The sequence below is a fragment of the Spinacia oleracea genome, chromosome 6 (genome assembly GCF_020520425.1).
Source record: "Spinacia oleracea cultivar Varoflay chromosome 6, BTI_SOV_V1, whole genome shotgun sequence".
Classification (NCBI taxonomy): domain Eukaryota; kingdom Viridiplantae; phylum Streptophyta; class Magnoliopsida; order Caryophyllales; family Amaranthaceae; genus Spinacia; species Spinacia oleracea.
In genome coordinates, this window is record NC_079492.1 from 128,123,996 (window position 1) to 128,151,139 (window position 27,144).

The window sequence follows — 27,144 nt, forward strand, 5'->3', positions numbered from 1 at the left end:
GTATGATGTAAGCATAGTCTTTTTCATCTAATAGCTTGACAGGAAACAGTTCAATATTAAATAATTGAGAGTTTAAAATAATGTTTTGGTGGTAGAGGTTTATCAATGTCTGTCATGATTATCTGTAATGTGGCTGTGAATGGATCAATGAGAAACAGTCAAATGAATCTTAAAGCAGCCCCAGAAACCAAAAAGGCCGGGCAGCTCATTAGACCTTGGGATACCCACACATGAAAAACCTAAAAAACAATTTATCCCTTAGTTGCTGCAGAACACTGATTCAACAAATTGATTTTTTTAAATATGAATCTTTTGAACGAAGGAAAAAAACACTATCTCTCATGTGATGCCCCTTGTACAGTTCTATAGACCTCCAATTGTAGAATGACAACCCAGTTTCAATATAGGTTTTTTGTAAGGATTTTTATTTCTGGGTTGGTACATGTTCAGAAATCAGAATAGTTATCAGTATCAGTGTATCTGCCTTCTGCATACAATCAAATTTGACTTCTTCTGCAGCAGTTTGAATCCTATGACTTTCTGAAAAACAGAAATTCATATTTGGCAGCTTTCCAGGTCTTGAGAAACCCAGCCTCAAAAGCATCCTCTTCATATTCTTCTTGATATTCGTAAAACTCTGATATGCCTTGTGCTTTTAATTTTATCCTACATTACTCTTATACCAGACACCATTCATCGGTAACAACCAAAACACGACCAACAGAATGACAAGCACTTCCATCACTTGTTGATAACCACATCATATAACTATGACAAGATGGGGATTTGGCATGATGTTATGTACTTACAAATCATTTTCATTTTTGGTCAAATTCAAATGTTGCAAAGGAATTATAATAAATCGCTTATTTAGCAAGACAGAGATCCACAACTCGTGATAATGTTGTTCACTGTTGTGGTAAAGTTAAACCACTGCCTTCAGAAGAGTAACACACTAACACTATGGCTCCGTTTGGTAAGGCGTAAAACGTTTTCATTGTAAAATGATTTTCCATTGAAAACAAAAATACAATTCCAAACTAGTTTGCTTTGTTTGGTACCTTAAAGGAAAATGAGAGAAGATGGCGAAGATTGAGTGGAAGAAAGGAGAGGGAGGTAAGGAGGGGAAAAAAGGAAAAATGATTTCTCTCCCTTTCAAATGGAAAAAGGGTTTTCACCTTTGAAACAATGTAAAATGATTGAAAAGGGGAAAATTGTTTTCCATAAAAACATTTTACGCCCTACCAAACGGACCAAATGGAGCAATAAGTAAGTTTGTTTACAAGTTTAGCTGTCTCAATGTTTTCTGGTCATGCATATTTTCTTGAAAATTACAATATTTTCTATGCACAAGTAAAGTTACATTATTTGGAATAGAGTAGTTAGCCTTTATAGAGAAGAGGATTCACTCACTGAATGTTGTGATATCATTCTTCTGAAGATAAGCCGAAATGTAACCAATATATAGATACTACTTGGAACAGCGTAGCACATCATATTCCATACCACACGCAAAACCGTCAAGAAATTCAACACGAATTGTGGCGAAACTTCAATTTTAGAGTCGGATACCACGAACACCAGGTACAAAATGAGTAAATAATATGTCCTGAATCCGATATCCATTCAAATAACAATACGTTTTCAACCCAATCACATATTCCGATACTTGCAATTGTGTTAGCTCAATCTCTCCATGCAAATGTGCAACATAGAATTTAATCAATTCAACAATAATCCCATAAAACAATCAATCATTGATCATTGATCAACATCAGAAACATTATGCCTTTGAGAAGGGCTTCTCCAAAACCCCATATTACTAAACTGGTCCCACATTTGTCTATCCAACTCCACCGCTGACCCATCCGTAGAAACCTTTATCATCTCTAAAGCCTTCCAATCAACGTCCGATAATTCATCTACGTAACTCTTATTATGCGCCTCACCCACACTAGAACAACCCACCTCCTTCGCCTCTTCCAGAAACCGTTTCTTCTTCTTCATCAACACTTTTTGTCGCTTCTTCCGCCAAACCCGACGGCAAACAGACGCCGGTACTTTATAAACGGCCAATATGAAAAACTCCATCAAAACACACGGACAACAGCATGAAACCACAACGCAGTTCGCCGCCGTACCTCCAGCGACTTCTCCGACGTTCGATAACGACTTTTTTCGAGTCCTCACAGGAGTTTCCGGTGGAGGTAGGGTTCCGGATGGAGGAGTTTGAGTCATTTCTGATGATCGTATCACAATTTTTCCCGTCATTCATAAAAGGAAAAACGGAGGAGAGAGAGAGAGAGAGAAAGAGAGGGAGAAAAGACGGCAAATAACTGACGTGAGGATGTGTAGGAAAGAGGGTTTGATCAGGAACTCCAATTGAAACAAATACGGAGTACTCCGTTGTCATTGAGTATTTGACTATTATTATACGAAGTAGTTCCTAAAACAAATACGGAGTATCAGACAAGTCATAGTGCAATTTAATATACATTTGACATTTGCCTTATCCCTTAAGCAGTTATGCATCGCCACTAAATATGGGATTAGCATAATCCTTTTCATCTAACACCTGGTCAAGAAAAATCTCAATAACAATTGGTGCTAGCTGTTTTGTGCAATGATCGATTTCAGGCAAAATTCCTAAACAATCCCCCTTATATATATATATATATATATTTTTTTTTAATCCCCCTTATATTGCATATACAGTCTATTATATTTTTAAAAAAAAATAAAAGTAAAAATAATAATTTTAATATGAAAGGCATTTCGTAAAAAAATAATTGTTGCGGCCTACCATTTGTTCTACTGCACCGATAGGTAGCGCGGAATCGGACAATGACGGTCTATGACGCAACAATTATTCTTCATTCAGTTCATCAAATCAGATAGGTTTGTTCTAATTTTGGTTTAATCGCAACAATCTAAAAGACGATTGTTATGGCTATGACTTCGAAATTCTTTATTCCTGATATGTCTAAGTTAGAACCTCTTTATGGCAAGAATTATAAACGTTGGGTTGTTAGGATGCGATTTTATTTAGAACAAATTGATGTTGCTTATGTGATTGATGATGTTGTCGAACTTGATGATGAAACTGAATTGCATGCTTTTGAGTTGAAATTTGCTAAAGATGATAAGACATGTAAGGGCATGTTGCTGCATCATATGTCGAATGCATTACTTGATATCTGGGTTTTGGTAGACCTGATCAAAAGGCGTGCCGGGCCGGGTCGAGGGCATAAAAATCTGCCCATTATGTCGGGCAGGGTCGGGCCGGGCCAAACTTCGGGCCGATTTTTCGTGCCAAAAATAGCGGGTTTTCGGGCCGGGTCAAATTTATAACTAAATTTGTTGTTTTACGTTGCCCAAAGCGCGCAATTTTTTTTAAAAAATCGGGCCGGGCCCGGAACCTGGGCCGAAAAATTCTGCCCAAAACCGGGTAATTTTCGGGTCGGGTCGGGTCAGCGGGTGTGAGGGGGTCGAAAAAGCACGAGGCTAATGCGTGACCTCGTCCCTCGTGGGCGTGACGTTTCTTTTTGTCAAATCAAGTGTATTTGGATTTCCTGTGAGTTTACACCCAATTGACTAGTAATATAGGAGTCGTCATTCAGTTTTTAACGACAATGAGAAAAACTGACAAAATCCGGTTATCGTGACATAAAGGGAGTGCAATTATGTTTGACCACGACGGCCATAGGTTCCCTTGTGATCCCTGGTGTGGGGATCTCTCAACGTACACCCGCAAGGTAGTACACCCGCAAGGTAGAGATTGAGGGTTCGGGGGACTGTAACTACCGAGAGGAGTATTCGCTCTTCGATAACTCCAGGGGAAGGATATCCTTACTAGCTCATCATAAATAATTGAAGGGACATGCGTTAACTATTAAACTAATCTGAATTGATTTTAACAATATGCAACACATAATACTAGATCGATAGCGATTATCTTGTTTAGATTGATTTAAGGGGACCTAGCATGATAGTTCAATTTCCCAAGATATTATCTTTATTAGGCGTGATAGAACAATCAGATTAATAGTTTAACAGTTTTATAAAAGGGCGAGGAAAGCGATTAAATCATGCGAAGGGACACATTACAACGCACCCTTGAGAGGTGCGTCACGGTTCTCAGAAAACTAACCACTTTGGCTTTGCTATTTCTCCTTTTATTTAACGTATCTCAAGTTTCTAGGCTTAATTCTTCAGCTACAAGGGACAGGATACGTTCTGTTCGATTTTTGGATCGATTGCGACAGAACGCGTGATCAATTTCGCAGCGTGAGGCTTAGGCTTAGGGGTTGGAGTCAATACTCAGAATATGAATTGTGTGTTGTGTTCACGTCGAATTTGGGGCTGTATTTATAGGGAAGAGTTCGTGGAAAGATAGAATTGTAGAGCTCTAATCCAAGAAGAATTAGGAGAGAACACGTACCCAGGTAATTTCAGCGCCCAAGGCTGGGCGTTAAAGATTTCGGCGCCCAGCTCTGGGCGTTGAAAATGGGATCCAGGCAATTTCAGCGCCCAGGGCTGGGCGTTGAAAATGATGTTTGGGCCGAATTCTTTGTCAGATTTGGACTCTTAGAATCCGGAGTGTTTGAGACTTATCCGAGTCTTTTAGCGCGTATTAACTTTAGGACGGAATGCGTCTAGGCCCGTTACGAACTCTAGGTTCGTTAGGATTTTAATTAATACGTAACTCTTATTTTCGAATTATACTAGGAACAGGATTCCTCTTGCAAATTCTATCTCTTTTAGGATTTATGTTGGAGTGCAACACCTAATTCTGACAGGTTTCTATCTTTTATGACTTGCCACTTTTAACAACTACCCATTACGACAGTTACTATTTTTAGCAGGTTTCCATAAATAGCAGGTTTCTATAAATAGCAGGTTTCGGGTGAAATGAAAAGGGTGATTGAGATTCGTTATTTTATAGGAGATGTGTTGCCAAGTGGAGATTTTATGTTCTCATCATCGAACCTTCCCTTTCGGGAATGGGGACAAAAGTAGGTGTCTACAGCGGGTCGGGCCATCGTTGATCAGCTCTAAGTTTTGGTCATGCTAGAGATATTTGGGATGCGTTAGATAAGAAGTATGAGACTGTTGATGCTGGTACTAAACGCTATTGTTTTAGTAAGTGGTTAGGTTTTCTAGTTGAGGATGATAAACCAATTATAGATCAGCTTTATACCTGTGAGAATGTGTGCATTTCTATGGCTACTGAAGGCCTTCAAATATGTGATATTACTCTTGCTATTGTGTTGATTGAGAAACTCCCCCCATCATGGAAATATTTTAGTAATCAGTTTATGCATAAAAAGAAAGACATTACCTTAGAGGAGCTTGTAGGTCTCCTGAAAATTGAGGAGGAAAATCGTATTAAGGATAAGGGTCATTCTGTATTTTCTGGTTCCGCTAAGGCTAACCTTGTAGAACCCAAGCCTAATTCATATTCTGATAAGTTCAAGGGAAAGGGCAGTCCTTTCAAGCCTCAAGGGAAACCAATGAAGTATAAGTTCAAGGGGAAATGTTTTGAATGTGGGAAAACTTGTCACAAGTCTATGGATTGCAGATCCAAGAAGAAGATATATCAGAACCAAGCCAATCTTGCTGAAGCTAATGAAGTTTCTGATCCTAACCATTTTGTTGATGTTGTTTCAGAAGCTAACTTGACGGGTAATGTTGTTGAATGGATCGTTGATACTAGAGCAACGAGACACATCTGCACTAACAAAGACATGTTCAATACCTACGAAAAAATTGATGGTGAAAATGTCTTCATGGGTAATTCAGCTTCTGTAACTATTCAAGGCAAAGGGAAGATCGTTCTCACTCTTACTTCTGAAAAGCTTATTACTCTTACCAATGTGTTGCATGTTCCAGAAATGCGCAGGAACTTGATTTCTGGTAGCTTGCTAATGAAGGCTGGACTGAAGCTTTCATTTGATTCTGATAGGCTTGTTATTACTCACAATGGGGAATTTGTGGGAAAGGGTTTTTGTAATGGGGGTTTATTTACTCTTGATGTCAAACTTGAAATTATGAATATGAATGCTAGTACTTCTTCTGTTTATATTGCTGAATCTATTGATTTATGGCATGCAAGGTTGGGTCATCTCAACATTGCTTCAATTAAAAATCTTAAACAACTTAACTTGATTTCCATTTTTCCCTCTTCACTCCTCGAAGAAGAAGACGCCGCTCTCCCAGAGCGTCTTGGTTCCATGATTTACTCGTCCCCCACCTGAGACGAGGACTCGCACTCAAAGTTAGGGTCTTCGCTTATTCTTACCATGATGTCTTGCACAAGGAGAAGGGTTGACTTAAGACGAGGGGCATCAGCCTTGCTAAGAAGGAGCAGTTGATACAAGGCCGCCGTCCTCAAACATCCAGAACGGCTCGCCACAAGAAAGAAAAACAAGGAAATAATAAACAGTTTTCTCGAAACAAGAGAATTACCTTTTGAATCAAAAGGAAAATGCTCCAAGGTTCCTTGAGTTTGCGAATTGGAAGATTGGAAATTCCTTAGAGCAAGTATGAACTTTACGGTGGTCGAGAATCGTCTGATGGTGGTCAATTAACGCCGGAAATCGCCTTCACCAAATAGCTCTCAAAGATTCTGAGAAAATGAGAGGGAGTAAAACTCAAAATGGCATGATATATATAGAGGGGTAAGAGTGAAAGATTCAGGCCACGCGTCACTACGTCAAAGGAGGAGTCAACAAGGGTAAAAACTAAGTAAGGGGATTTCACCCTTCTTGAGGGGTAAATGATGTGGTTAAATTTAATAGTCCACACTAGACCAATTGCAACGCAACATGTGGCACCCTCCATGCCAAGTGTCCTACACTCTGGACATGATATAAACCTCAAGGTAAAACCGACCCAATACAGGAGAAGGCCCAAACACTACTCAGCCCATTGGAATCCCCTAACTCCATATCTGATGAGGACACATGTCCTCATCTCCAAGGTTAGCCAATCAGGTAAACTAGGGTTTTGGGAACAAATCCCAAAGCCCTAGCTTAGCCTTATAAATAACTCAGATCCCAAGGCAAAAGGGGCAATCAATTCATTCTCACCTACCTTAATTATTCTGCTCTAACTTCTCTTTTGTAGCGGGCAATTTATTTTGTACTCTGCAATAACCCTTTACAGGGTTTGACCCGCGTTGACCTACTGGTTGTTGAAGCGTATTAATACATGTACGCTGCAACAAGGGGGCTGCAACAGGGGTTTTTTCTACTAGTGTCTCTCTATCAAATACTTACTTAGGAATCGAAGGGAATATTCATTCGGAAACATTCTTATTTTGCAGGTTGTAAGAAGACAGTATCAGCGCATGCCTGATACCTCCGTAGAAAGGGTGACAACAACACCGACAAAAGTTCCCACATCTTTTATCATAAACTCGTAAATCACAATGTTGATACAAAAGGCAAATAAGCTTGTGCAATGAAAATGGTGCATTAGGAGTATGCTCTTAATCATGGATGATCTTTCCAATGAATACCTCGCTTAGTGATATAGAAAGCGAATTTGACAATATTTAAGGGTTTGTTCGGTATCGTTTTTTGTTTTTAGTTTTCTATTTTTTACAAACTAAAACACAAAATATGAAAACCATAAAAAATAATTTTCGGTTTTTTGTGTGTGTTAGTTTTCAACAACAACATGATTTTATGTTTATTTTTTAGTTCATGATTTAATTTAATTATATGATTTACTAAACCAAAAAACTGAAAACTGACAGTAATATGGAAAAAAAAATCTAAGTTAACATGAAACAGAGAATGTCTATTTCAATAATATTGAGAAATCAAACTGATGAAACATATATAACTCATGAAAGAATGAACATCCTTGAATATGGATGGAAAATGGGTGGAATTTGGATTGGGTGGAGCATCACCCGCATCCATCACCCGCTTTCATCCACTCCACTCGGTCCATCCGTCACCCGCTTTACTCATCACCCGCATTCCGTCCATCCATCACCCGCGGGTGAACCGGGTGGATCGGGTGATATTCGGGTGAAAACTATTAACCACTACAAATTCGCCACCTAAGAATATGCATAATAATTAACCCAAAAAAAAAATCTTATATACCTACATTTACTACCGAAACATATAATTGTTTCTCATCATGCATAACTTGTAACCCAAAAAAATTAAACAAACACTAACTTTAATAAATAATGGATTTACTAACACATTTTTATGTTTAAAACAAAAATAAAAATAATATATATAAAATAAATGGGTGATGGATCGGGTGATAAACGGGTGGTGGGTCGGGTGATGGATGAAAAAACATCACCCGCATCCGACCCGCATCCATCACCCGCTTCACCCATCACCCGTTTTCCATCCATTTATTTCGGATTTTCATCCGTTTAATTAGAGCGGGTGACCGGATTATTGGATCATCCACTAGATATTTCCATCCCTATCCTTGAAGTTATGCTTGGAAAAGAAACCGACTTAACCTTGTAACGCTTAATATACTCCGTACGTAGCGAAAACTAAGTGTGCACCTTTTGTCTATCTTAGGGATATAGTCATGTAGTCCTTAGTTTTGACTTTTGAGTCATGTCATAGAGCGATTAAAACAGGTTATTAGGGTCGGGTCGGATTCGGGTCGGGTTATCTCGGGTCTCGGGTTATGATCATATCGGGTCTTATCGGGCCACTTTCATTCGGGTTGGTTTTCGGTCGGGTCATATTTGATTTTTTTCCCATTTCGGGTACAAATCGTGTTCGGATTCGGTCATGTTATGGTCGGTTCAATTTCGGGTTTGGACTTATACAGTCGGGTTTGAATCGAGTTTATAGCATTTAATCTCGGATTTGGTTCAAGTTCGGATCGGATAATTTTTGGGTCGGTTAAAATTCAGGTCGGGTTACTCTCCGACACGGGTTAAGATCGATCTAGTCAATAACTAATTTGGTCATCTCAAAATATTAAGCGTAAAATATGTACTCTATAGGTTGAGTCACTAACAGGTTAAGTGGTAAAAATCGGATTAAGATCATTGTCGGGTCGGGTATCGAATCGGGTTCGGATTATTGTTCGGTCGGGTCAGTTCGGTTATTTGTCATCTTTCGTTCGGGTGTCGGGTTCGGGTCATACAACATCGGGTTAAAATCGATTATCGATTTTTTCAGGTCGGGTTTCGGGTTACCTATTTACCAAAAATTCGGGTTATGGTCGATTATAGGTTCGGTTGGAGTTTTGGGTTGGGTCAGTTTTGACAGCTCTAGTCGCCCATATGAACCTTTTATATATACCCCTTAATGGCAATATGACATAAATTAAAAAACACACGTAGTATAACATTACACACAAGATAGAAACATAACTAATTAAAATTTCTTTTAACAACAAATTAAAGCCATGATCAATCTTAATTCTCGTACATGATTTTGGAAAAAAACAAATAGCAATAATACTTTCAATTTAGACTGTTTTATGACCTTTCTTCCTTTACAACGAGCGATTTCCTTCAATATTGTTTAAAGAACGTCAAATTTCCAAAATGCGCCACTTTTTAACTTAATTCCCACCATACCGTTCACGTCAGCATTAAAATCGGTCTTTTTTTTTTAACGAAGCGGCACTAAACCGCTATCTCATAGCGGTTTATATGAAATAGCGGTTTATAATCACTATTTATAAATGGTAAAAAATAAATAAGCGCGTCAAGTAGGGGTCGAACCTACGACCTTCTGCTTAGGAAACAGACGCTCTATCCACTGAGCTACAGACGCTAATGTTGATAAGTTAAATTTGGTAATGTTTATAATTAATATTAAGAAATGGTAAAAAAGAAATAAGCGCATCAGGTGGGGTTCGATCCCACAACCTTCTGCTTAGAAACACTCTATCCACCACTGAGCTACAGACGCAATTGATGTCACAAGAGGTTATTTCTAAGTTATATTTCTATTTAAACTGTAATTCATGTTAAAAATAATTTACAACTAAGCAAACCGCCATCTGAGATAGCGGTTTTGTTTTAAAGCAAACCGCTAGCTCAAATAGCGGTTTATAACATAAAACAAAACTGCTATCTCATATGGCGGTTCAATGCTGAACCGGAAAAAAAAAAATTACTTCTCTTTTTCCCTTACTTACGTGGACGGTATGGTGGGAAATAACTTAGAAAGTAACGTATTTAGGGAATTATTGGATCTTTATGCAATATTGAAGGAAATCGCTCCTTTTACAACACCTTTATTTTAGTGTCTCCCGCCTTTTTCTATATCAACACTAATATACTTCACTTCTCATGACATCTTAAATTCATTAAACATACTACATCAATCAAATCAAAAAAATAGGTGTGTGGAAACCACTATAATTTCATTAGTTAGTGTGTTGCAACAATCAAAATCCACAAAAACAATGCTTACAATGTAACTTGTCATTAGGAATAATGTTCATAGCACTCAAATCATTATCAGCTTGACAATTACGTTCTAAGGGTCAACCTACACTTATTTCCCTACCATAAATTTGAATTTCTCACATTTTTAATTTCAAAACCTTTTGAAATATTCACTTAATTTATTCAATAAATATTACCCTTTCGAATTTATTTGATAAAGACTTTGATTCAGTTATAGATGGTATCTTTTACCGATTCCAGGTGATCATGAGATCGATTATCAACCCCACCCTTGTGGCTCATTCGCACCCCAAAAAAAAAAAAGTGTGTTAAAAAACAATAGTTTTATTTATTTTGGGTGAGATGTGAGAAGAACATCCACCCTTCATGGATCATTAGTTTCAAAGTCAAATTAAAATTTATCAAACGTTCAATTTCTCGTAATAGTCTCGATAATTTTAGATTATTTTAACCAACATCCGTAAATTGAAATAATTATGAACTCACAAATAAACTAAACAATTAGCATCATGAAACGTCTAAATAACAACTTTTACGCATAACAAAATACACCAAATTTTAATATAATATATATAAAAGTATTTTTTGGGGGGGCAAATGTGTAGTGCTTATATTAATCAAGGAGTTCATTAGAATATACGGGTTAAAATCACAAGTATACTTGTTTATCCCTCAAAAGGTACTAACTAGTTAGTGATAAACTACAAAATTCTCATAATTTTTACACGCGACTACATAATAGAAATAACATTTTATATCACAAATTGACCTATTGAAAAAAATTGTTGTAAATTGGACCTTCAATCAATTTAGGTTGTTGACAAATACCTTCACCGAAATTTGAGCATTGACTTGGTATTTTTCGGGGTTCACCTCTGCATATAAAGCACGTGTCTCTATTTTCGCCTTCTTTGTCCCTAATTGTTAGTTTTACAGAGATCCTCAAGAGGGGGGGTGAATTGATATTTTATGGTTTTACAAAAATTAAACTACTAGGAACAGAAACAATAAAATATGCAAGCGAGATTTAGCGTGGAAAACTCTCTAGGCCCAATAGAGAGGAAAAAACCACGGCCCCTTTTGGGGACTTAAACACATTCACTAATTAGGCAAAACAACTCAGTTTCTTTACAAGCCTAATCTACTCGGGCCACAATCTGTTAGTCGCCTCTGACTACAGATGACCAGGAACAACCCCTCGTTGTTCCTTCCCTTACAGAAACAGTCCCTCAACTGCTTCTCCTCACCGATCTCTTATGAGATCTTCTCTCTTGCTCAAGTAAGCCTGACTCAGGCTTATCATACAAAAACTCAACACTTAACTGAAATCAAAGAATATTAAACTTAACACTAAATACTAGATACAAGACCACGTAACAAATACTGCTCTTATATGGGAACAGGAACAGACTTCTTATAAAGATTAAAACTTTAAGGGTGATACCTGAAAGCTTCCGGTTGATGTAAATAAGTCTGATAAAAGTTTCGTAAAGATCTTAAGGTCTATTTATAAGAATCCAGGCTTTTACCCTAGAGTCTAATCCTACACTAGTTAGGACTCTTTTCGAAAGATAGTTTTTCGCAAACAGTTTCTAAAAACGCGTTCTAGACAAATTCTATCTTTATTAATCTGAGAGTTGCAAATCAACTTAAAAACCTTTAAGAGTATATCTTTAAGTAGGATAGTAAAATCAGGTTTAATCTTTGATGTTTATCTCTTGAAAAACAAAAACCGATTTTCTTTAGATTCAGGATTTAATTAGGACTCTTTGAAATACTTTGTTCCCATACTAAGCAATATTTGCTTCTACTGATCTTATACCTTTCTGGACCCTAATTGACTTGCTGGGCTTCATTCTTTTCGGCCCATGATTTAATTCGTCCATACTCTTTAGACTTGTATTCTCCACGAGGTTGGACTTAATCTTCATGCTGCTTCACTTCTTGTCTTGTTGCGTACTTGTCCTAACTTATAGTGACTTGCTCCTGTCAATCCTTAATTCGACAATTAGTAGAGTGTAAGCTTGTCATCATCAAAACTCAGGAATCAACAATTTCCCCCTTTTTGATGATGACAACCTTACAGATTAATAACATTTAAAAAATATATAAGAATGACTGAGGAATGGAACATGTAACCTGACAGTCGAGTACCAAGATCTTAGCCAGGTACAGAAGAGTTACTGAGGTGTCGAACCTATGTATAGACACCAACAGTTTTCACATGTTGCCCCTCTTAATATCTTCCCCCTTTGGAATTATCAAAAAGGGGCTAGGAAAAACGATTTCTCGACGAAGAGGAAAGAACATATGTGAATTATATTACCCTTCCAAGCAGAGTGTCATCATGCAGCTCAAGTCGGTCAACGAGTTTGACCGCACCCCTGCAAGCAAAACAAGGAAAACGCAACAAAGAGCACAATACAAACAACCAATTTTACAAGTCAATGTGGGTCAACTATCAGAACGTAGGAAAAGCGCACTAATGAGCATTAGTCATAAACTTGGCGCATCCAAAATATCCAAAAAAAATTGTTCAAAGGACCAAAAGAAAGAAATTGTTTATCAGAGAGCAAAATATATGGGGTGGGGTAAGGTAGCATAAGAAGCAGGTCAGGCATGGGGTGATCCAGGAGCAGCATTATCATCATTTGCCACCTCCTCTATGATCATGTCAGCAAGACGTTCTGTCATGTCATTGAAGAACTCTGCCTGGTCCTGCTGCATCTTGTGAATGAGCTCCTGCAAAGAAGTAACAGCTGACAACAGAACCACATTGTCCAGCTGCAGTTGATCCACTTTAGCCATCAAGAGCTGCACTGAACCGTCTGGTGAGGGAGCAGCAGATTGGGTTTCACCATCTTTGTCTGAATCTGAATCCTCGACCCTGTAGACCGGAGGAATTCCTTTGGAAGAGCTGGCTAGACGGCTACTGCGACGGATAGGCTGATAAGATGATGTGGTTGGAATGTTCTTGGGAGAGGAGGTGGCTTTGATTGGACTTGTCTCCTTTGGACATAGGTCAACAGGAACACCCTCTGTCTGACCCTCTGTCTCCTGGCAAGGAAATGGTGCCTCCTCTTCCGCATCTGACAGTTCATCTCCCTCATCAAGCTCTTCTTCTACCCCTTCTAAATCATCCTCCTCCTGTTGGGCTGTGTCTCCAACCAACAGCTTCCCAACGCAGACAACCCCATCAACAACACTCAGACTTACACCATGTAGACAGGCTTTGTTTAGAATGTGGGCTGGAGTATGTGGTTCAGATGTATATTTTGTGAGATCAACCCCCACTTTGCGCATGATAAAGGTCAAGAGGGAGCCGTATCCAATCATGTTGTTTTGAGAAATGCTGTGGGTTAGGTGAGCAATGAAGACCATGGGAAAGTTGATTTGGCGTTGAGACTCAAGAAGAAAGATGTAAATGAGGTCTAAACGACTGGCTAGGGCTCGTTTATCGTGACGCGGAACAAGTCCTCGACGTACCACATTGAATAAGACTTTCTGAAAGGGAGTGAGAAGAGATTGATTTAGGGCTTTTGGGTGTTTGCCCTGTCCCCCAAAATAAGAGTAGACGTCTTCCATGGTAGCACCCCCCAATTCAATTGGACCTTTCCCCTTATGGTAAACTTCCTCACCCAGCACAGGAACCTTGAACCAATTCCCCAATTTTTCAGCATCAAAACTAAATGACTTCCCATTTACCTCCGACTAACAAACCCCCCCTTTGTTTGAAAAATTTGAACAGAATTCTCCCATAGCCTCAGGGTACATGCAAGCTTTTGAGCACACCTCAAACAGATATGTCCACCCCTGTGACTCAATAGATTCTAGTAACTCAACAAAACCAACTTCACGACACCAACCAAAATCAATACTCAACCCAGGGAGCATGCGATCGGGGGGAAAATAATGAAATTTTGAGGATTCAAGTTTTACCTTTTTCTCCATTGGAAGGTTTGGTTCCCCCTGAGTTGGTGCAGCTACCTCCTTATGTAGAACGAGTTTCCTTTTTGTGGTCAGCTTGGCGGTGGACTTGGCGGCCGATGGTTTTGGTGTGGGTTGCTTTGGAGCCATGGATTCTGGGTATACTGTTTGGAGAGGGATAATTGTGATTATCGGTTCCGAAGGAGAGGAAGAGTTTCTAGGGTTTGGGAATTGAAGTTTGTAGAGAGTCATGATTATTTATAGGAGAGGTGGGTGGCGAGTGGATAATGAGAGAGAGAGAGGGGTTTTGAATTTTAAATTCTGGGGTTTGGCGAATAATCGGCGAAGTTTATAGGGAGAATGATTTGGGAGCTGAAAAGGTTTTGTTGGGAATTGATTTGTGGGAAGCGTGTATGAGTGAACAAAAATGAATAGTAATGCATGCACCGTGTTCGTAAGATTCACCGAATCAAATTAAATGCTTTCCATTCATTTTTAGTTTTCCCACTTAGACCTCGAATTGAAAGCATGTATTGGAAACAAGTGCGATTACCTTAATAGTGTGCAGACGTGGCTGTGGTAATGCACACAGCTGGATTTTGCAATCTGAGTCTGATGGTTAGTCCATTCATGAAGAGAAGGTTTTAAATAGAAACAAGAAGAAAAAAAAACGTAACTAAAATATAAATAATAATAATTTTTTTTTTTTTTTTTTTTTTTGATATCCAGTGAAGTTAGAAAGTAAGTAAGGGCAACAGTAATCATTGTATTCGTATCATACCAAGTTCTAACCTTAGCTTGTCGTGTCTGTCCCTGTTAAGCGGTTTGGTCAAGATGTCAGCTATCTGATCTTCTGTGGGACAGAATTCAAGTTTGACCAGTTCCTTTTCCACATAGTCTTTTAGAAAGTGATGACGAATGTGAATGTGTTTGACTCTTGAGTGATGGACTGGATCTTTTGATATGCAGATAGCACTGGTGTTGTCACACATGATAGGAACGCATTTTAATTTCATACCAAAGTCTCTAAGTTGTTGCTTGATCCACAGCATTTGGGAACAACATGAAGCTGCAGCTACATATTCAGCTTCTGTTGTGGATAATGCCACGGTGTTTTGTTTCTTGGAAGCCCAGGAGACTGCACATGCTCCTAGGAACTGCACCGTCCCTGATGTACTCTTTCTGTTCACTAAATCACCTGCATAGTCAGCATCTGTATATCCTTTGAGATCAAAGTGATCATAGTTAGGGTACCATAGACATAAGTCATCTGTTCCTTTTAGGTATCTTAGAATTCTTTTGACTGCCGTGAGATGGGATTCCTTTGGATTAGATTGGAAGCGGGCACAGACACCTACACTAAATGCAATGTCTGGTCTGCTTGCTGTAAGATAAAGTAAAGAGCCTATCATACCTCTGTATCTTGTTTGATCAACACTCTTACCTTCTTGATCCTCATCTAGTCTTGTAGTTGTTCCCAATGGTGTGTGGTTGCTTTTAGCCGACTCCATTCCATATTTCTTGATGAGGTCCTTTATGTATTTCTGTTGATGTATCATGATGCCTTGTTCCGTTTGTTTGATTTGAAGACCTAGGAAGAAGTTAAGTTCTCCCATCATGCTCATTTGAAATTCTTTCTGCATTAGGTCAGAGAATTCCTTGCAAAGATCTTCGTTAGTAGCACCGAATATAATATCATCAACATAAATTTGAACTATTAGTATATCTGTATTTCTTGACTTAAGGAACAGGGTTCTATCAACCTTACCTCGATTGAATTTATTGTCTAGTAGGAAGTGAGAAAGTCGTTCATACCATGCTCTTGGAGCTTGTTTTAATCCATATAGTGCTTTGTCCAGTTTATATACATGTGAGGGATATTCTGGATCTTCAAACCCTGGTGGTTGTTCCACGTAGACTTCTTCCTTCAGATGTCCGTTTAGGAACGCACATTTTACATCTATTTGATAGAGTTTGAATCCCATGTATGAGGCGAACGCTATAAGTATACGTATTGCTTCCATTCTTGCAACTGGAGCGAATGTCTCTTCAAAATCTATCCCTTCTTGCTGATTGTATCCTTTAACCACCAATCTGGCTTTGTTCCTAGTGATGGTTGCATGCTCGTCTTGTTTGTTTCTGAATACCCACTTTAGACCTATTACTCTGTTGGCTAAAGGTGTGGGCTCAAGATGCCATACCTTGTTTCTTTCGAATTCATTGAGTTCTTCCTGCATGGCTATGATCCAATCAGAGTCAGTTAGTGCTTCTTTATAATTTTTTGGTTCAATCATTGACAAATAAGCATAAAAAGCACAAAAGTTTTTAAGTTGTGATCTCGTTGTTGTTCCTCGTCCAAGATCACTAATTATTTGGTCAAGAGGATGTGAGCTTTGATGTTTCCAAGGTCTGGGTTGGAATGGTGTAGAGGCTTCTTCTGCACGCTGTTCTGTTTGAGCATTTTGTTCTGTATGATCCTCGTTTTGCGTTTGTTCTACTTCAACTGTTCCTCCTTTTGGTGTTTCAACAACCTGTGTCTGTTCTTCTATTTGAGAAGTCCTCTTTACTTCCTCGTCTTCAGTTTTTCTTGTGAGTCCTAGTTCGAAATTTCCTTCAGGAGTTGTACCTGCAACAGAGTTTTGGGAGTCAGTTTCATCAAATATAATATGTATGCTTTCTTCCATGCACATGGTCCTTTTGTTGAATACTCGATATGCTTTGCTGTTCGAAGCGTATCCCAAGAATATAGCTTCATCACTTCGTGCATCAAATTTTCCCAGTTGGTCTTTTCCATTGTTGTGGACGAAACACTTGCATCCAAAGATTCTGAGATGAGTTATGGAGGGTTTTCTTCCTCTATATAATTCATATGGGGTTTTGTTTTTGATTGCTCTAACCAGCACTCGATTTAGTACATAGCATGCTGTGTTTAGAGCTTCGGCCCAGAAACTTTTTGGAAGTCCACTAGCAATCAGCATTGTTCTTGTCATATCTTCAAGAGTTCGATTCTTTCTTTCTACCACACCATTCTGTTGAGGGGTTCTAGGTGCAGAGAAGTTATGACTTATTCCTGATTCTTTGCATAGGTCATCAAATTTTTTGTTTTGGAATTCAGTACCATGATCTGATCTGATGTGGACCAGTTTGTGATTGCTTTGTCGTTGGACTCTAGAGGCAAATGCCATGAATTCTTCAAATGTTTCTTCCTTGCTGGTTAGGAAGATTACCCATGTGTATCTTGAGAAATCATCTACAATTACAAGCACATATCTTTTTCCACTTCTGCTTTGAGTTCTCATTGGTCCACATAAGTCCATGTGGATCAGCTCCAGTGGTCTTGTTGTACTGATCATTCCCTTTGACTTGAAAGAGGTTCTCACTTGTTTTCCTTTGATACAGGCGTCACATACTGATATTTTTGCTAACTTGGTATTTGGAAGACCTGTGACTAAATTTTTTGAATTTAACTTGTTCATTAGAGAGAAACTAGCATGACCAAGTCTTTTATGCCACAATAATGCATCATCTTCAATAACACTGAGACAGGTCAGATTGGAGTGAGGAACGGAGTTAATGTTAACCACATAGGTGTTCCCTTTCCTCTGTCCCTCTAAGATCATTGTATCAGTGTTACTGTTGATAATCAGACATTTATTTGAGAAGAATTTAGCATAATTTCCTTTGTCACAAAATTGAGAAATGCTTAATAAGCTATGTCCTAGACCTTCAACTAAAAATACATTATCGATGGAGTGAGACTTTGACTTACCGACCTTACCAATCCCAATGATGTTACCTTTTTTGTTATCGCCAAAAGTCACAGTTCCACCTTCATAGGTCGTGAGTGAGAGAAATCTGTTTCTGTCTCCTGTCATGTGCTTGGAACAACCGCTGTCTAGGTACCATGTGTTGTTCCCCCTCACTTCGACCTGCATTCGATTTTTAGTTAGAGTTTTTAGGAACCCAGCATAGCTTGGGTTCCTTGCTTGGAATCAAATCGCTTTTCTTTACCCATTTAGTCCTGGTGTGTTCTATGTTCTTTTCCAAGCTTCGTTGGTTTTTGGGACAAGTGTTTCTGTAATGACCAATTAGGCCACAGAAGGAGCATATTATGTCACTATAGAGATCTACTCTAGTCTTTCTAGATTGACGTTTCTTATGGTTGAAACCTAGTCCTTCTGTGCGTTTGGTTCTAGCTTCTTCTATCCATTTAGGTGTTCCTTCTATTTTGTGTCTAGTCTTTCTAGCTAGTTCATCTTCTAGTTTGGTCTTTTCTTGGTGAATCTTAACTAGTTCCAGTTGAGTTCTTTCTAGTTCATCTTTGTAAAGGTTTTTAGTCTTGGTCACTTCTAGATCAATTAGTTCTTGTTTTAGCCAGATGTTTTCACTTCGTAAGGCTTCACAGATTTCTTTTATGTGGAGGTTCTGATCAAAGAGGTTAAAGAACCGTTTGTCTATATCTATGTTAGTATTTTTTGTCCATTCTAGCTCATTCCTAAGTTCTTTTATGGTGGTCTGGTGTTCTTTATCAGAGTCTAACTTTTCTTTCAGTAGATCCTCATAATCACTAGTGAGACAGGAAAGTAGATCAAACAATTCTAATTTTGAAAGAGATTCAAGTTTATTTTTAATTTGAGTGAGACTTGCCTGGAATTTTTCAGATTCTGAGTCAGATCCATCTTCTTCATGTTCAGCTACAAGGCATAGGTGAGCTGTTTCTTCGTTGGGTTGTTCCTGTTCCTCATCCGAAGAAGTGTCTCCCCATGCGGCAATCATGGCCTTTCTTACGTCAGTTTTGGAGAATGAGTTTCTGTTCTCTTTGAATCTGTCTTTGGTTGTTTCCTTTCCTTTTCCTCGTTCTTGATCCCAGAGAGGGCATTCCCTGATGCGATGTTCCAAGTTTCCACACTTATGGCATCCAGTATCAGTTTTGGAGAATTTCCGGTTAGGTTTCCCTCGGTAATCTCCATCTTTATAGTTCCTGAACATTCTTCTGAATCTCCTAGCAAATAGAGCAGTTTCCTCATCTTCTTCAGAGTTTTCATCATTCTCAGTTTTTAGAGCAAGAGCCCTATTTTTGTTATTCTATGAAGGTCGTGCATTTAGTTGCAGTTCATGAGTCAGGAGGGATCCAGCTAGTTGTTCCAGGTTAAACTTGGTAAAGTCTTTAGTTTCCTGCAGGGCAGTTACCTTGGCCATCCAGGGATCTTGAGGAAGACTTCTTAGAACTTTTCTAACTTGTTCCTCAGGGGTTATGATTTTGCCCAGAGAGTTCAATTCATTGATGATGTTAGTGAAGCGGGTGATCATGTCTTGAATTGTTTCAGAAGGTTTCATGGTGAACAGTTCATATTGGTGCATTAAAAGATCAATCTTTGATCTTTTGACTTCATTTGTTCCTTCATGAGTGACTTGGAGCAGATCCCATATTTGCTTCGCATTTTTGCATCCCATTACTCTATTGTGCTCATTAGGTCCTAGTCCACAGTGAAGAATTTTGACAGCCATGGCATTAAGTTCGAGCTTTTCATAGTCGGCTTTGTCAAATTCAGCAATCGGTTTAGGAACGGTTTCACCATAGGTGTTTAGCTTGGTAACTTGGAAGTCTCCAACTTCAATGACTCTCCATACTTGATAGTTCTCAGCTTTGATAAAGATCTCCATCCTGTTTCTCCAGTATGAATAGTATTTGCCACTAAACATTGGAGGTCTTTGAGTTGAGTATCCCTCTTCGAGTTTCTCAGTTGTGTTCATAGCTTCAGAATCGTTTTTCCCGACAGAATTACCTGCAGTTAAAGGGTTCTGGCTCTGATACCAATTGTTAGTTTTACAGAGATCCTCAAGAGGGGGGGTGAATTGATATTTTACGGTTTTACAAAAATTAAACTACTAGGAACAGAAACAGTAAAATATGCAAGCGAGATTTAGCGTGGAAAACTCTCTAGGCCCAATAGAGAGGAAAAAACCACGGCCCCTTTTGGGGACTTAAACACATTCACTAATTAGGCAAAACAACTCAGTTTCTTTACAAGCCTAATCTACTCGGGCCACAATCTGTTAGTCGCCTCTGACTACAGATGACCAGGAACAACCCCTCGTTGTTCCTTCCCTTACAGAAACAGTCCCTCAACTGCTTCTCCTCACCGATCTCTTATGAGATCTTCTCTCTTGCTCAAGTAAGCCTGACTCAGGCTTATCATACAAAAACTCAACACTTAACTGAAATCAAAGAATATTAAACTTAACACTAAATACTAGATACAAGACCACGTAACAAATACTGCTCTTATATGGGAACAGGAACAGACTTCTTATAAAGATTAAAACTTTAAGGGTGATACCTGAAAGCTTCCGGTTGATGTAAATAAGTCTGATAAAAGTTTCGTAAAGATCTTAAGGTCTATTTATAAGAATCCAGGCTTTTACCCTAGATTCTAATCCTACACTAGTTAGGACTCTTTTCGAAAGATAGTTTTTCGCAAACAGTTTCTAAAAACGCGTTCTAGACAAATTCTATCTTTATTAATCTGAGAGTTGCAAATCAACTTAAAAACCTTTAAGAGTATATCTTTAAGTAGGATAGTAAAATCAGGTTTAATCTTTGATGTTTATCTCTTGAAAAACAAAAACCGATTTTCTTTAGATTCAGGATTTAATTAGGACTCTTTGAAATACTTTGTTCTCATACTAAGCAATATTTGCTTCTACTGATCTTATACCTTTCTGGACCCTAATTGACTTGCTGGGCTTCATTCTTTTCGGCCCATGATTTAATTCGTCCATACTCTTTAGACTTGTATTCTCCACGAGGTTGGACTTAATCTTCATGCTGCTTCACTTCTTGTCTTGTTGCGTACTTGTCCTAACTTATAGTGACTTGCTCCTGTCAATCCTTAATTCGACAATTAGTAGAGTGTAAAAACTCAGGAATCAACAATTTCCCTCCTCGCCTGAACCCACTGCTAGCCACCTCTTCCCACTTGTTGCTATCTTCGTCGTCATTGCCGCCTCCCAGCGCCACCGATGACCCACAAAACCACCCAGATGCAACCATCACTCACAGTTTCAAGTCTTAGAAACAGCAAAGTCCGGAGAAAAGCAAACCCAGAAAACGCAATGGTTCATCCTCAAGCTCTTGCTGCCTTATTTCATGGTGGTACTCCTTTTTTTTTATTCTTTGTCTTTTAAAGTCGATTCCAATTTGTGAACGTGATTCTTTTGGCTTCTCCATTCCCAGAAGAATGGCATCTTTGTGCTCCCTCCGACTCCATTCACTCTCTTCTCAGGTAACAACCCTCTCTCTCCTCCTGTTTAACAATTTTGGTGATGGCAAAAATGTGGATTTTTTAAAATCTAAAATTGAATTGTCTGCAATTTGTATTATGGATTCAATTAGCATCGAATTTCTAGAATGGCATAGGATTTGAGTTCATAACTGAATTTAGAATTAACTATGGTAATTTGAAGTTCAATTGTCCCAAAAATTACAGCGGAAAGCTGGTGTTGAAAATGCTTGTAGCAACGGTTCTAGTGTTTCCAGTCAGCCCGATTTCAATTGCAGTTATCTTAAATTTCAAAAAATTGTTGCTCCTTTGCTCCTGTTGTTGTCGTGGTTAGTTTCAATTTTGGGAAAACATTTTCAGAAACTTCAATAAACTGTTGCTTCTCTTCTCAATTTGTGGGTCATGGATGGTGCTGTGAGACGGCGACGACAGTGGTTGCAAACTTACAATAGTTGGGACAGGGCGGTTGGCAGTTGGCTCAAGCGAGAGCATCGTCCAGACAATCTCCATGATTGGCGAAATGTGCCAATCAAGGGACACTATAGTGAACATAGTAAAATTACATACAGTCTAAAATATTTCTTATACTATTACACCTTGAATATGACCAAAATATCATTATTCATTACCCTAGAACAGTAGTATCTTTGAGGGCCAGATCAAATAATATCAAATAAGGTGAATAGACCATTCAAAGAGTGATCCAAAAGGCAAAAACATGGAAATAATCTTTTTCATGACTTTTTCTTTAAAGCAATCATAAAACGATTGCATCTTTTTGCCTTTAGTTTGTGTGGGAATTCTTGTTCCCTAGTCTTATTGCTATCCCTAAGAGTGGAGTACCTTATATGTTTTGAGTGGAAAAACACACAATAGCATTAAAGCGAGACGTCCAATCACAAGCGTTTTTATTTCCAAAACCATAGTCCTTTTTGGTAATAGGAAAACCCATAATGTCTTCTCGTTTTTAACCAATGTATCATAATATTTCCTGGAGTTCGAAAAAAATGTCCAATACCTAAAAGTGTTTTTATCATTGCTTGACTCAAATTCCTAGCAAAACAATGACCTCCATTGTAACAGGACAAGATATTATGTTCTCTCTCTATATATATATGGATTCAATATTCTTGATCTTTATCTTATCCTTTTCAAACTAAACCTATGTCATGAAGCCGTTTCAAACAAATCCTTCAACCTTTTTCTTCAACTTTTTCTTGTTTTTCTTACTCCTAAACAACACCATTTTATCACTAAAACCAGAGATTCAAGCTCTTTTATCATGGAAACACCACCTTTCTTCACCAACTCTCTCATCATGGACACTCTCCAATGCCCATAACTTATGCAAATGGGAAGGAATCATATGTGATCAGAAGCAAAATTCTATTTTAGCAATAAATCTTGCCAACTTCAGCATTAGTGGAACACTTAACCATTTAAACTTCACTTCATTTCCCACTCTTAAGATCCTTAATCTCAGCCAAAACAACCTTAATGGCTCAATACCATCAAGTATTGGCAACCTCTCGAGCCTGACTTCCTTAGACTTGAGTGACAACAGTCTTGCAGGGAATGTCCCATATCAACTTAGCAATCTTCAGGAGTTATGGCACTTAGACCTCGGCGCGAATTACTTAGAGTCTTCTGACTGGTCGAGGTTTGCTCCAATGCCATTTCTCACCCATCTTAGCCTTTATCTCAATAATCTTGAGTTTGAGTTCCCAAGTTTTATAGCTACTTGTACTAATCTCACTTACCTTGATTTAACACAGAATTTATTCACAGGTTTCTTGCCTAGCTCATTGTTTAGTAGTCTTTCCAAACTTGAGTTTCTAAATCTTACAACAAATGATTTTCATGGTGCTTTGCCATTAAACATTTTTGAGCTTAATTTTCTTAAGGATCTTCGCTTAGGAAATAACCGCTTTAGTGGGTTGATCCCTGAAGAAGTTGGTAATTTCTTTGGCCTTGAAATATTAGAGTTGTATAATAATTCATTTGAAGGGAGTGTACCTTCTTCTTTAGGGAACCTTAAAATGCTTCAAAGACTCGATCTTCGTTGGAACAAATTGAATTCTACTGTTCCTCCTGAGTTAGGCCAGTGCAGTAACTTGTCATACATAGGGTTGGCTTCGAATTCTTTCACCGGGGAATTGCCTTTGTCCTTGAGCAATCTTAGGCTATTATCTGAAATAGATGTCTCCGAAAATTCACTTTCAGGAAATCTGTCTCCCTACTTTTTTACCAATTGGACTGAGTTGATCATGTTGCAACTTCAGTACAATCAGTTCAGTGGGACAATTCCTCCTGAGATCGGCCTGTTAACAAAACTCGACACACTTTTCTTGTACAATAATGAATTTTCTGGTTCAATTCCATCAGAAGTTGGAAATTTAGAGGTTTTGAATCAGTTAGACTTCTCTAGTAATCAACTTTCCGGTCCTATTCCTTCATCAATTCGTAATCTCACAACCCTTACCATCTTGCAACTTTTCAATAACAGTCTCAATGGCACTTTGCCTCCTGAGACCGGCAACATGATATCCTTGCAAATTCTTGATCTTAGCATAAACCGGCTGCAAGGGAAGTTTCCGGATACCGTAGCTGATCTCGTGAACTTAAAAACACTTTCTTTGTTCAACAATAGCTTCTCGGGGGAATTCCCAAAGACTTTTGGTAAGTATAGCCTCTCCTTGAACAACTTTCGTATTGCATACAATAGTTTCTCAGGAGAGCTGCCGCAGAACTTATGCAGTGGGTTTGCGCTTGTTGAGTTTACAGCTCATTTCAACAAGTTCACAGGATCTCTTCCAGATTGCATCAGGAAATGCAGGGAGCTGAATAGAGTATGGCTTGAGGGAAACCAGTTTAAGGGCAATATTTCTCTGACATTTGGGGTTCATCCGAGTCTTGATTTTCTGAACCTTGCTCACAATCAGTTTTTAGGAACACTGTCTCCTAAATGGGGAGACTGCACCAATCTTACTCGATTAGAGCTGACAGGAAATAAGATTTCTGGGGAAATACCAGCTTCATTAGGAAACTTGCTAAAATTGGTGGTTCTCAATCTGAACTCAAATGAGCTGAGTGGAAAAATTCCTACAGAAATCGGAAAGCTGCAACAGCTAGAACAACTTAGCTTAAGAGAAAATCATTTGACAGGAAATGTTCCGAGAAGTATAGGGAGCTTGAGTAATCTGAAGGATCTTGACGTATCAGAGAACAGATTAACAGGAAAACTTCCTGTTGAGCTTGCAAATTGCAAGGTCCTGTCAAGCTTGAATCTGAGCCGCAATGGTTTATCAGACAAAATTCCATTTGAGCTTGGTGAATTGGCTGAGTTACGGTACTTCTTAGACATTAGTGGCAATGCTTTTTCAGGAAACATACCTGAGAGTCTTAGCTCGCTCACCAGTCTGCAATATCTGAATCTCTCTCACAATAATCTCTCAGGAAATATTCCTGGCAGTTTTTCTGGCATGATCAGCTTAGAGTCAGTTGATTTCTCCTACAACAAACTGAATGGTCCAGTTCCCAATATTAATGTCTTCCAGAAAGCACCTTCAACAGCGTTTACTGGGAACGTGGGTTTGTGTGGAGAAAAACAAGGATTTCCTCAGTGTACAAGTAAGAATTCAGTTAGTCATAACAGGAAGATACTGATTGAAGCTATTGTCCTCAGTTTCCTCTTGCTTCTTGCAAGTGTTCTGGGAGTATTTATGTTTCTATTTTGGCACAAAAGGAGAAAAAGGATGGAAGAAAAGGAAGCAACACTGCAGAAGAACAGGGAATTTCCTTCCTACTATGATAACTTCGAGATGCTGCTTTGGGGATCTGCAAAAGGAAGATTCAAATTCGAAGATTTAGTCAGAGCAACCGAGAACTTCAATGACAAATATTGTATAGGGAGAGGAGGTTTCGGGAGCGTATACAAGGCTGTCTTGCCAAAGGATCAAATTCTTGCAGTTAAAAGACTTAATAAAACCGATTCCAGTGACACCCAATTGACTGATCTCAAGAGCTTCGATAATGAGATCGCGGCACTCACTCAGATCAGGCACCGGAACATCATTAAGCTGCATGGTTCTTGCTCCAAAAGTGGAAACTTGTATCTGGTTTATGACTATGCAGAAAGAGGTAGCCTAAGAGGAGCAGTATATGGCAAGGAAGGATCTCTTTTAGACTGGGGTTTAAGGCTAAAAATCATTCAAGGGTTAGCAAATGCACTTTCTTACCTGCACCATGACTGCTCTCCACCAATTGTGCACCGTGACATATCAATGAACAATGTGTTGCTTGATGCAGAATTTGAGCCTAGGCTTTCGGATTTTGGTACTGCTAAGTTATTGGTCTCTGGTTCAGCCAATTGGACCAACATTGCCGGGTCTTATGGCTATATGGCTCCAGGTAAAGATCCTTTACTTGTAGTTTTTCTTACTAATTATTGCCATTAATTCTCTTTTTGGCCATCATATTATCCATTTGTTTGACACAATGACATGCTTAATTCATTAATGTACAGAGTTAGCATTCACCATGAAGGTGACCGAGAAATCTGATGTATACAGCTTTGGGGTTGTGGCATTGGAAGTTATGATAGGAAAACACCCAACTGAGGTATTATCCTCACATTTCTCGGGTGCTATATCGCTTGATATCCAGGATATGTGCTTGAAGGACATATTAGATCAAAGACTTCCACCACCACCTCCCAAACTGGAAGCTGGGGTGGTGGGAGTTATTTCTGCAGCATTAAGATGCACCTGCCATTTTCCAGAGTCAAGACCAACCATGCTAAATGTGGCTCAGAAACTATCGTCCCAAACTCAAGAAGCTCTGTTTTCAGACCCTTTCGAGTCAATAAACATTGGCATGCTTATAAGTCTAGGACAATATAGCAATCCATGATTGTTGCCTGATTTGTTGGCATCATTAAAACTCTAGTAACTTGGTAAAGTAGAGGTGTTTTGGAGTAGCCTTGTACATACTTGTAGAGTTGTAGACTTGTATGGAGTTGTATTGAATTTTCTAAGCCAGTAATTCTTAGCCGGGAAATCTTCCGCCGGGAAGGCCGGGACCACCCGAGCCATATAGAACATCTGTCACTGCGTATAATACTCTGCCATATCCAAATTAAATAAACGGTTTCCGAATAGTTATTAAAAAAGAAGAGTCAAACTCGCATACCCAAAACTTGTAAAGAGTGCATAAAAAATACTTCAATAATATTCAAGGTTTTAACATAGGAAGGTTGGACCAACATCATCTCTCTCTGCAATGTCCAAGTGGTCGTGAATGATGAAATCAACGAGGAATGAATGCTTTCTTCATCCCTATTTTCCGTGTGCTCATTCCCAAGCTACAAGTGTGAAATAAGTCATTTGCAAGCATGTGCTTAATGGTGTGTGTATGCCTTTTACAAGCAAGCAAGCTTTATTGTACCATTGAACTATCAATGACTCCTACCTTGTATATTTATTTATGGTTTGATATTGTCTATGGCATGCA

General features: G+C 38.7%; 2 protein-coding genes and 1 non-coding gene across 10 annotated transcripts; 1 reads left to right on the forward strand and 2 right to left on the reverse strand.

Moving 5' to 3' along the window:
* Window positions 1–214: 214 nt before the first annotated feature.
* Window positions 215–2,470, reverse strand: LOC110787051 (uncharacterized). Its single transcript, XM_056831287.1, has one exon. It carries the CDS (start codon window positions 2,269–2,271, stop codon window positions 1,762–1,764), a length of 510 nt encoding a protein of 169 aa, XP_056687265.1. The 5' UTR covers window positions 2,272–2,470; the 3' UTR covers window positions 215–1,761.
* A 7,239-nt stretch (window positions 2,471–9,709) lies between these two features.
* Window positions 9,710–9,782, reverse strand: TRNAR-CCU (transfer RNA arginine (anticodon CCU)). Its single transcript has one exon. It is a non-coding gene; the product is annotated as a tRNA-Arg (tRNA).
* Window positions 9,783–21,255: 11,473 nt separating this feature from the next.
* LOC110788302 (MDIS1-interacting receptor like kinase 2) lies at window positions 21,256–26,732 on the forward strand. 8 transcript variants are annotated; one of them, XM_056833942.1, is made up of 5 exons: window positions 21,256–21,503; window positions 21,588–21,636; window positions 24,140–24,312; window positions 24,418–26,043; window positions 26,159–26,732. In XM_056833942.1, the coding sequence occupies exons 1-5, from the start codon at window positions 21,374–21,376 to the stop codon at window positions 26,542–26,544; spliced, it is 2,364 nt and encodes a 787-aa protein (XP_056689920.1). In that variant the 5' UTR covers window positions 21,256–21,373; the 3' UTR covers window positions 26,545–26,732. The 8 variants fall into 8 exon arrangements, with proteins under 8 accessions (XP_056689920.1, XP_056689921.1, XP_056689922.1 ...); XM_056833943.1 differs by having other exon boundaries at window positions 24,203–24,312; XM_056833944.1 differs by having other exon boundaries at window positions 24,203–24,312; window positions 24,439–26,043.
* Window positions 26,733–27,144: the final 412 nt, after the last annotated feature.

Bases quoted from the DNA above. Each gene is read 5' to 3' on its own strand.
- LOC110787051 (XM_056831287.1), bottom strand. From the start codon at position 2,271: ATGACGGGAAAAATTGTGATACGATCATCAGAAATGACTCAAACTCCT.
- LOC110788302 (XM_021992930.2), top strand. From the start codon at position 22,803: ATGAAGCCGTTTCAAACAAATCCTTCAACCTTTTTCTTCAACTTTTTC. The intron at 26,044-26,158 runs GTAAAGATCCTT...ATTAATGTACAG, and splicing joins TTATGGCTATATGGCTCCAG to AGTTAGCATTCACCATGAAG.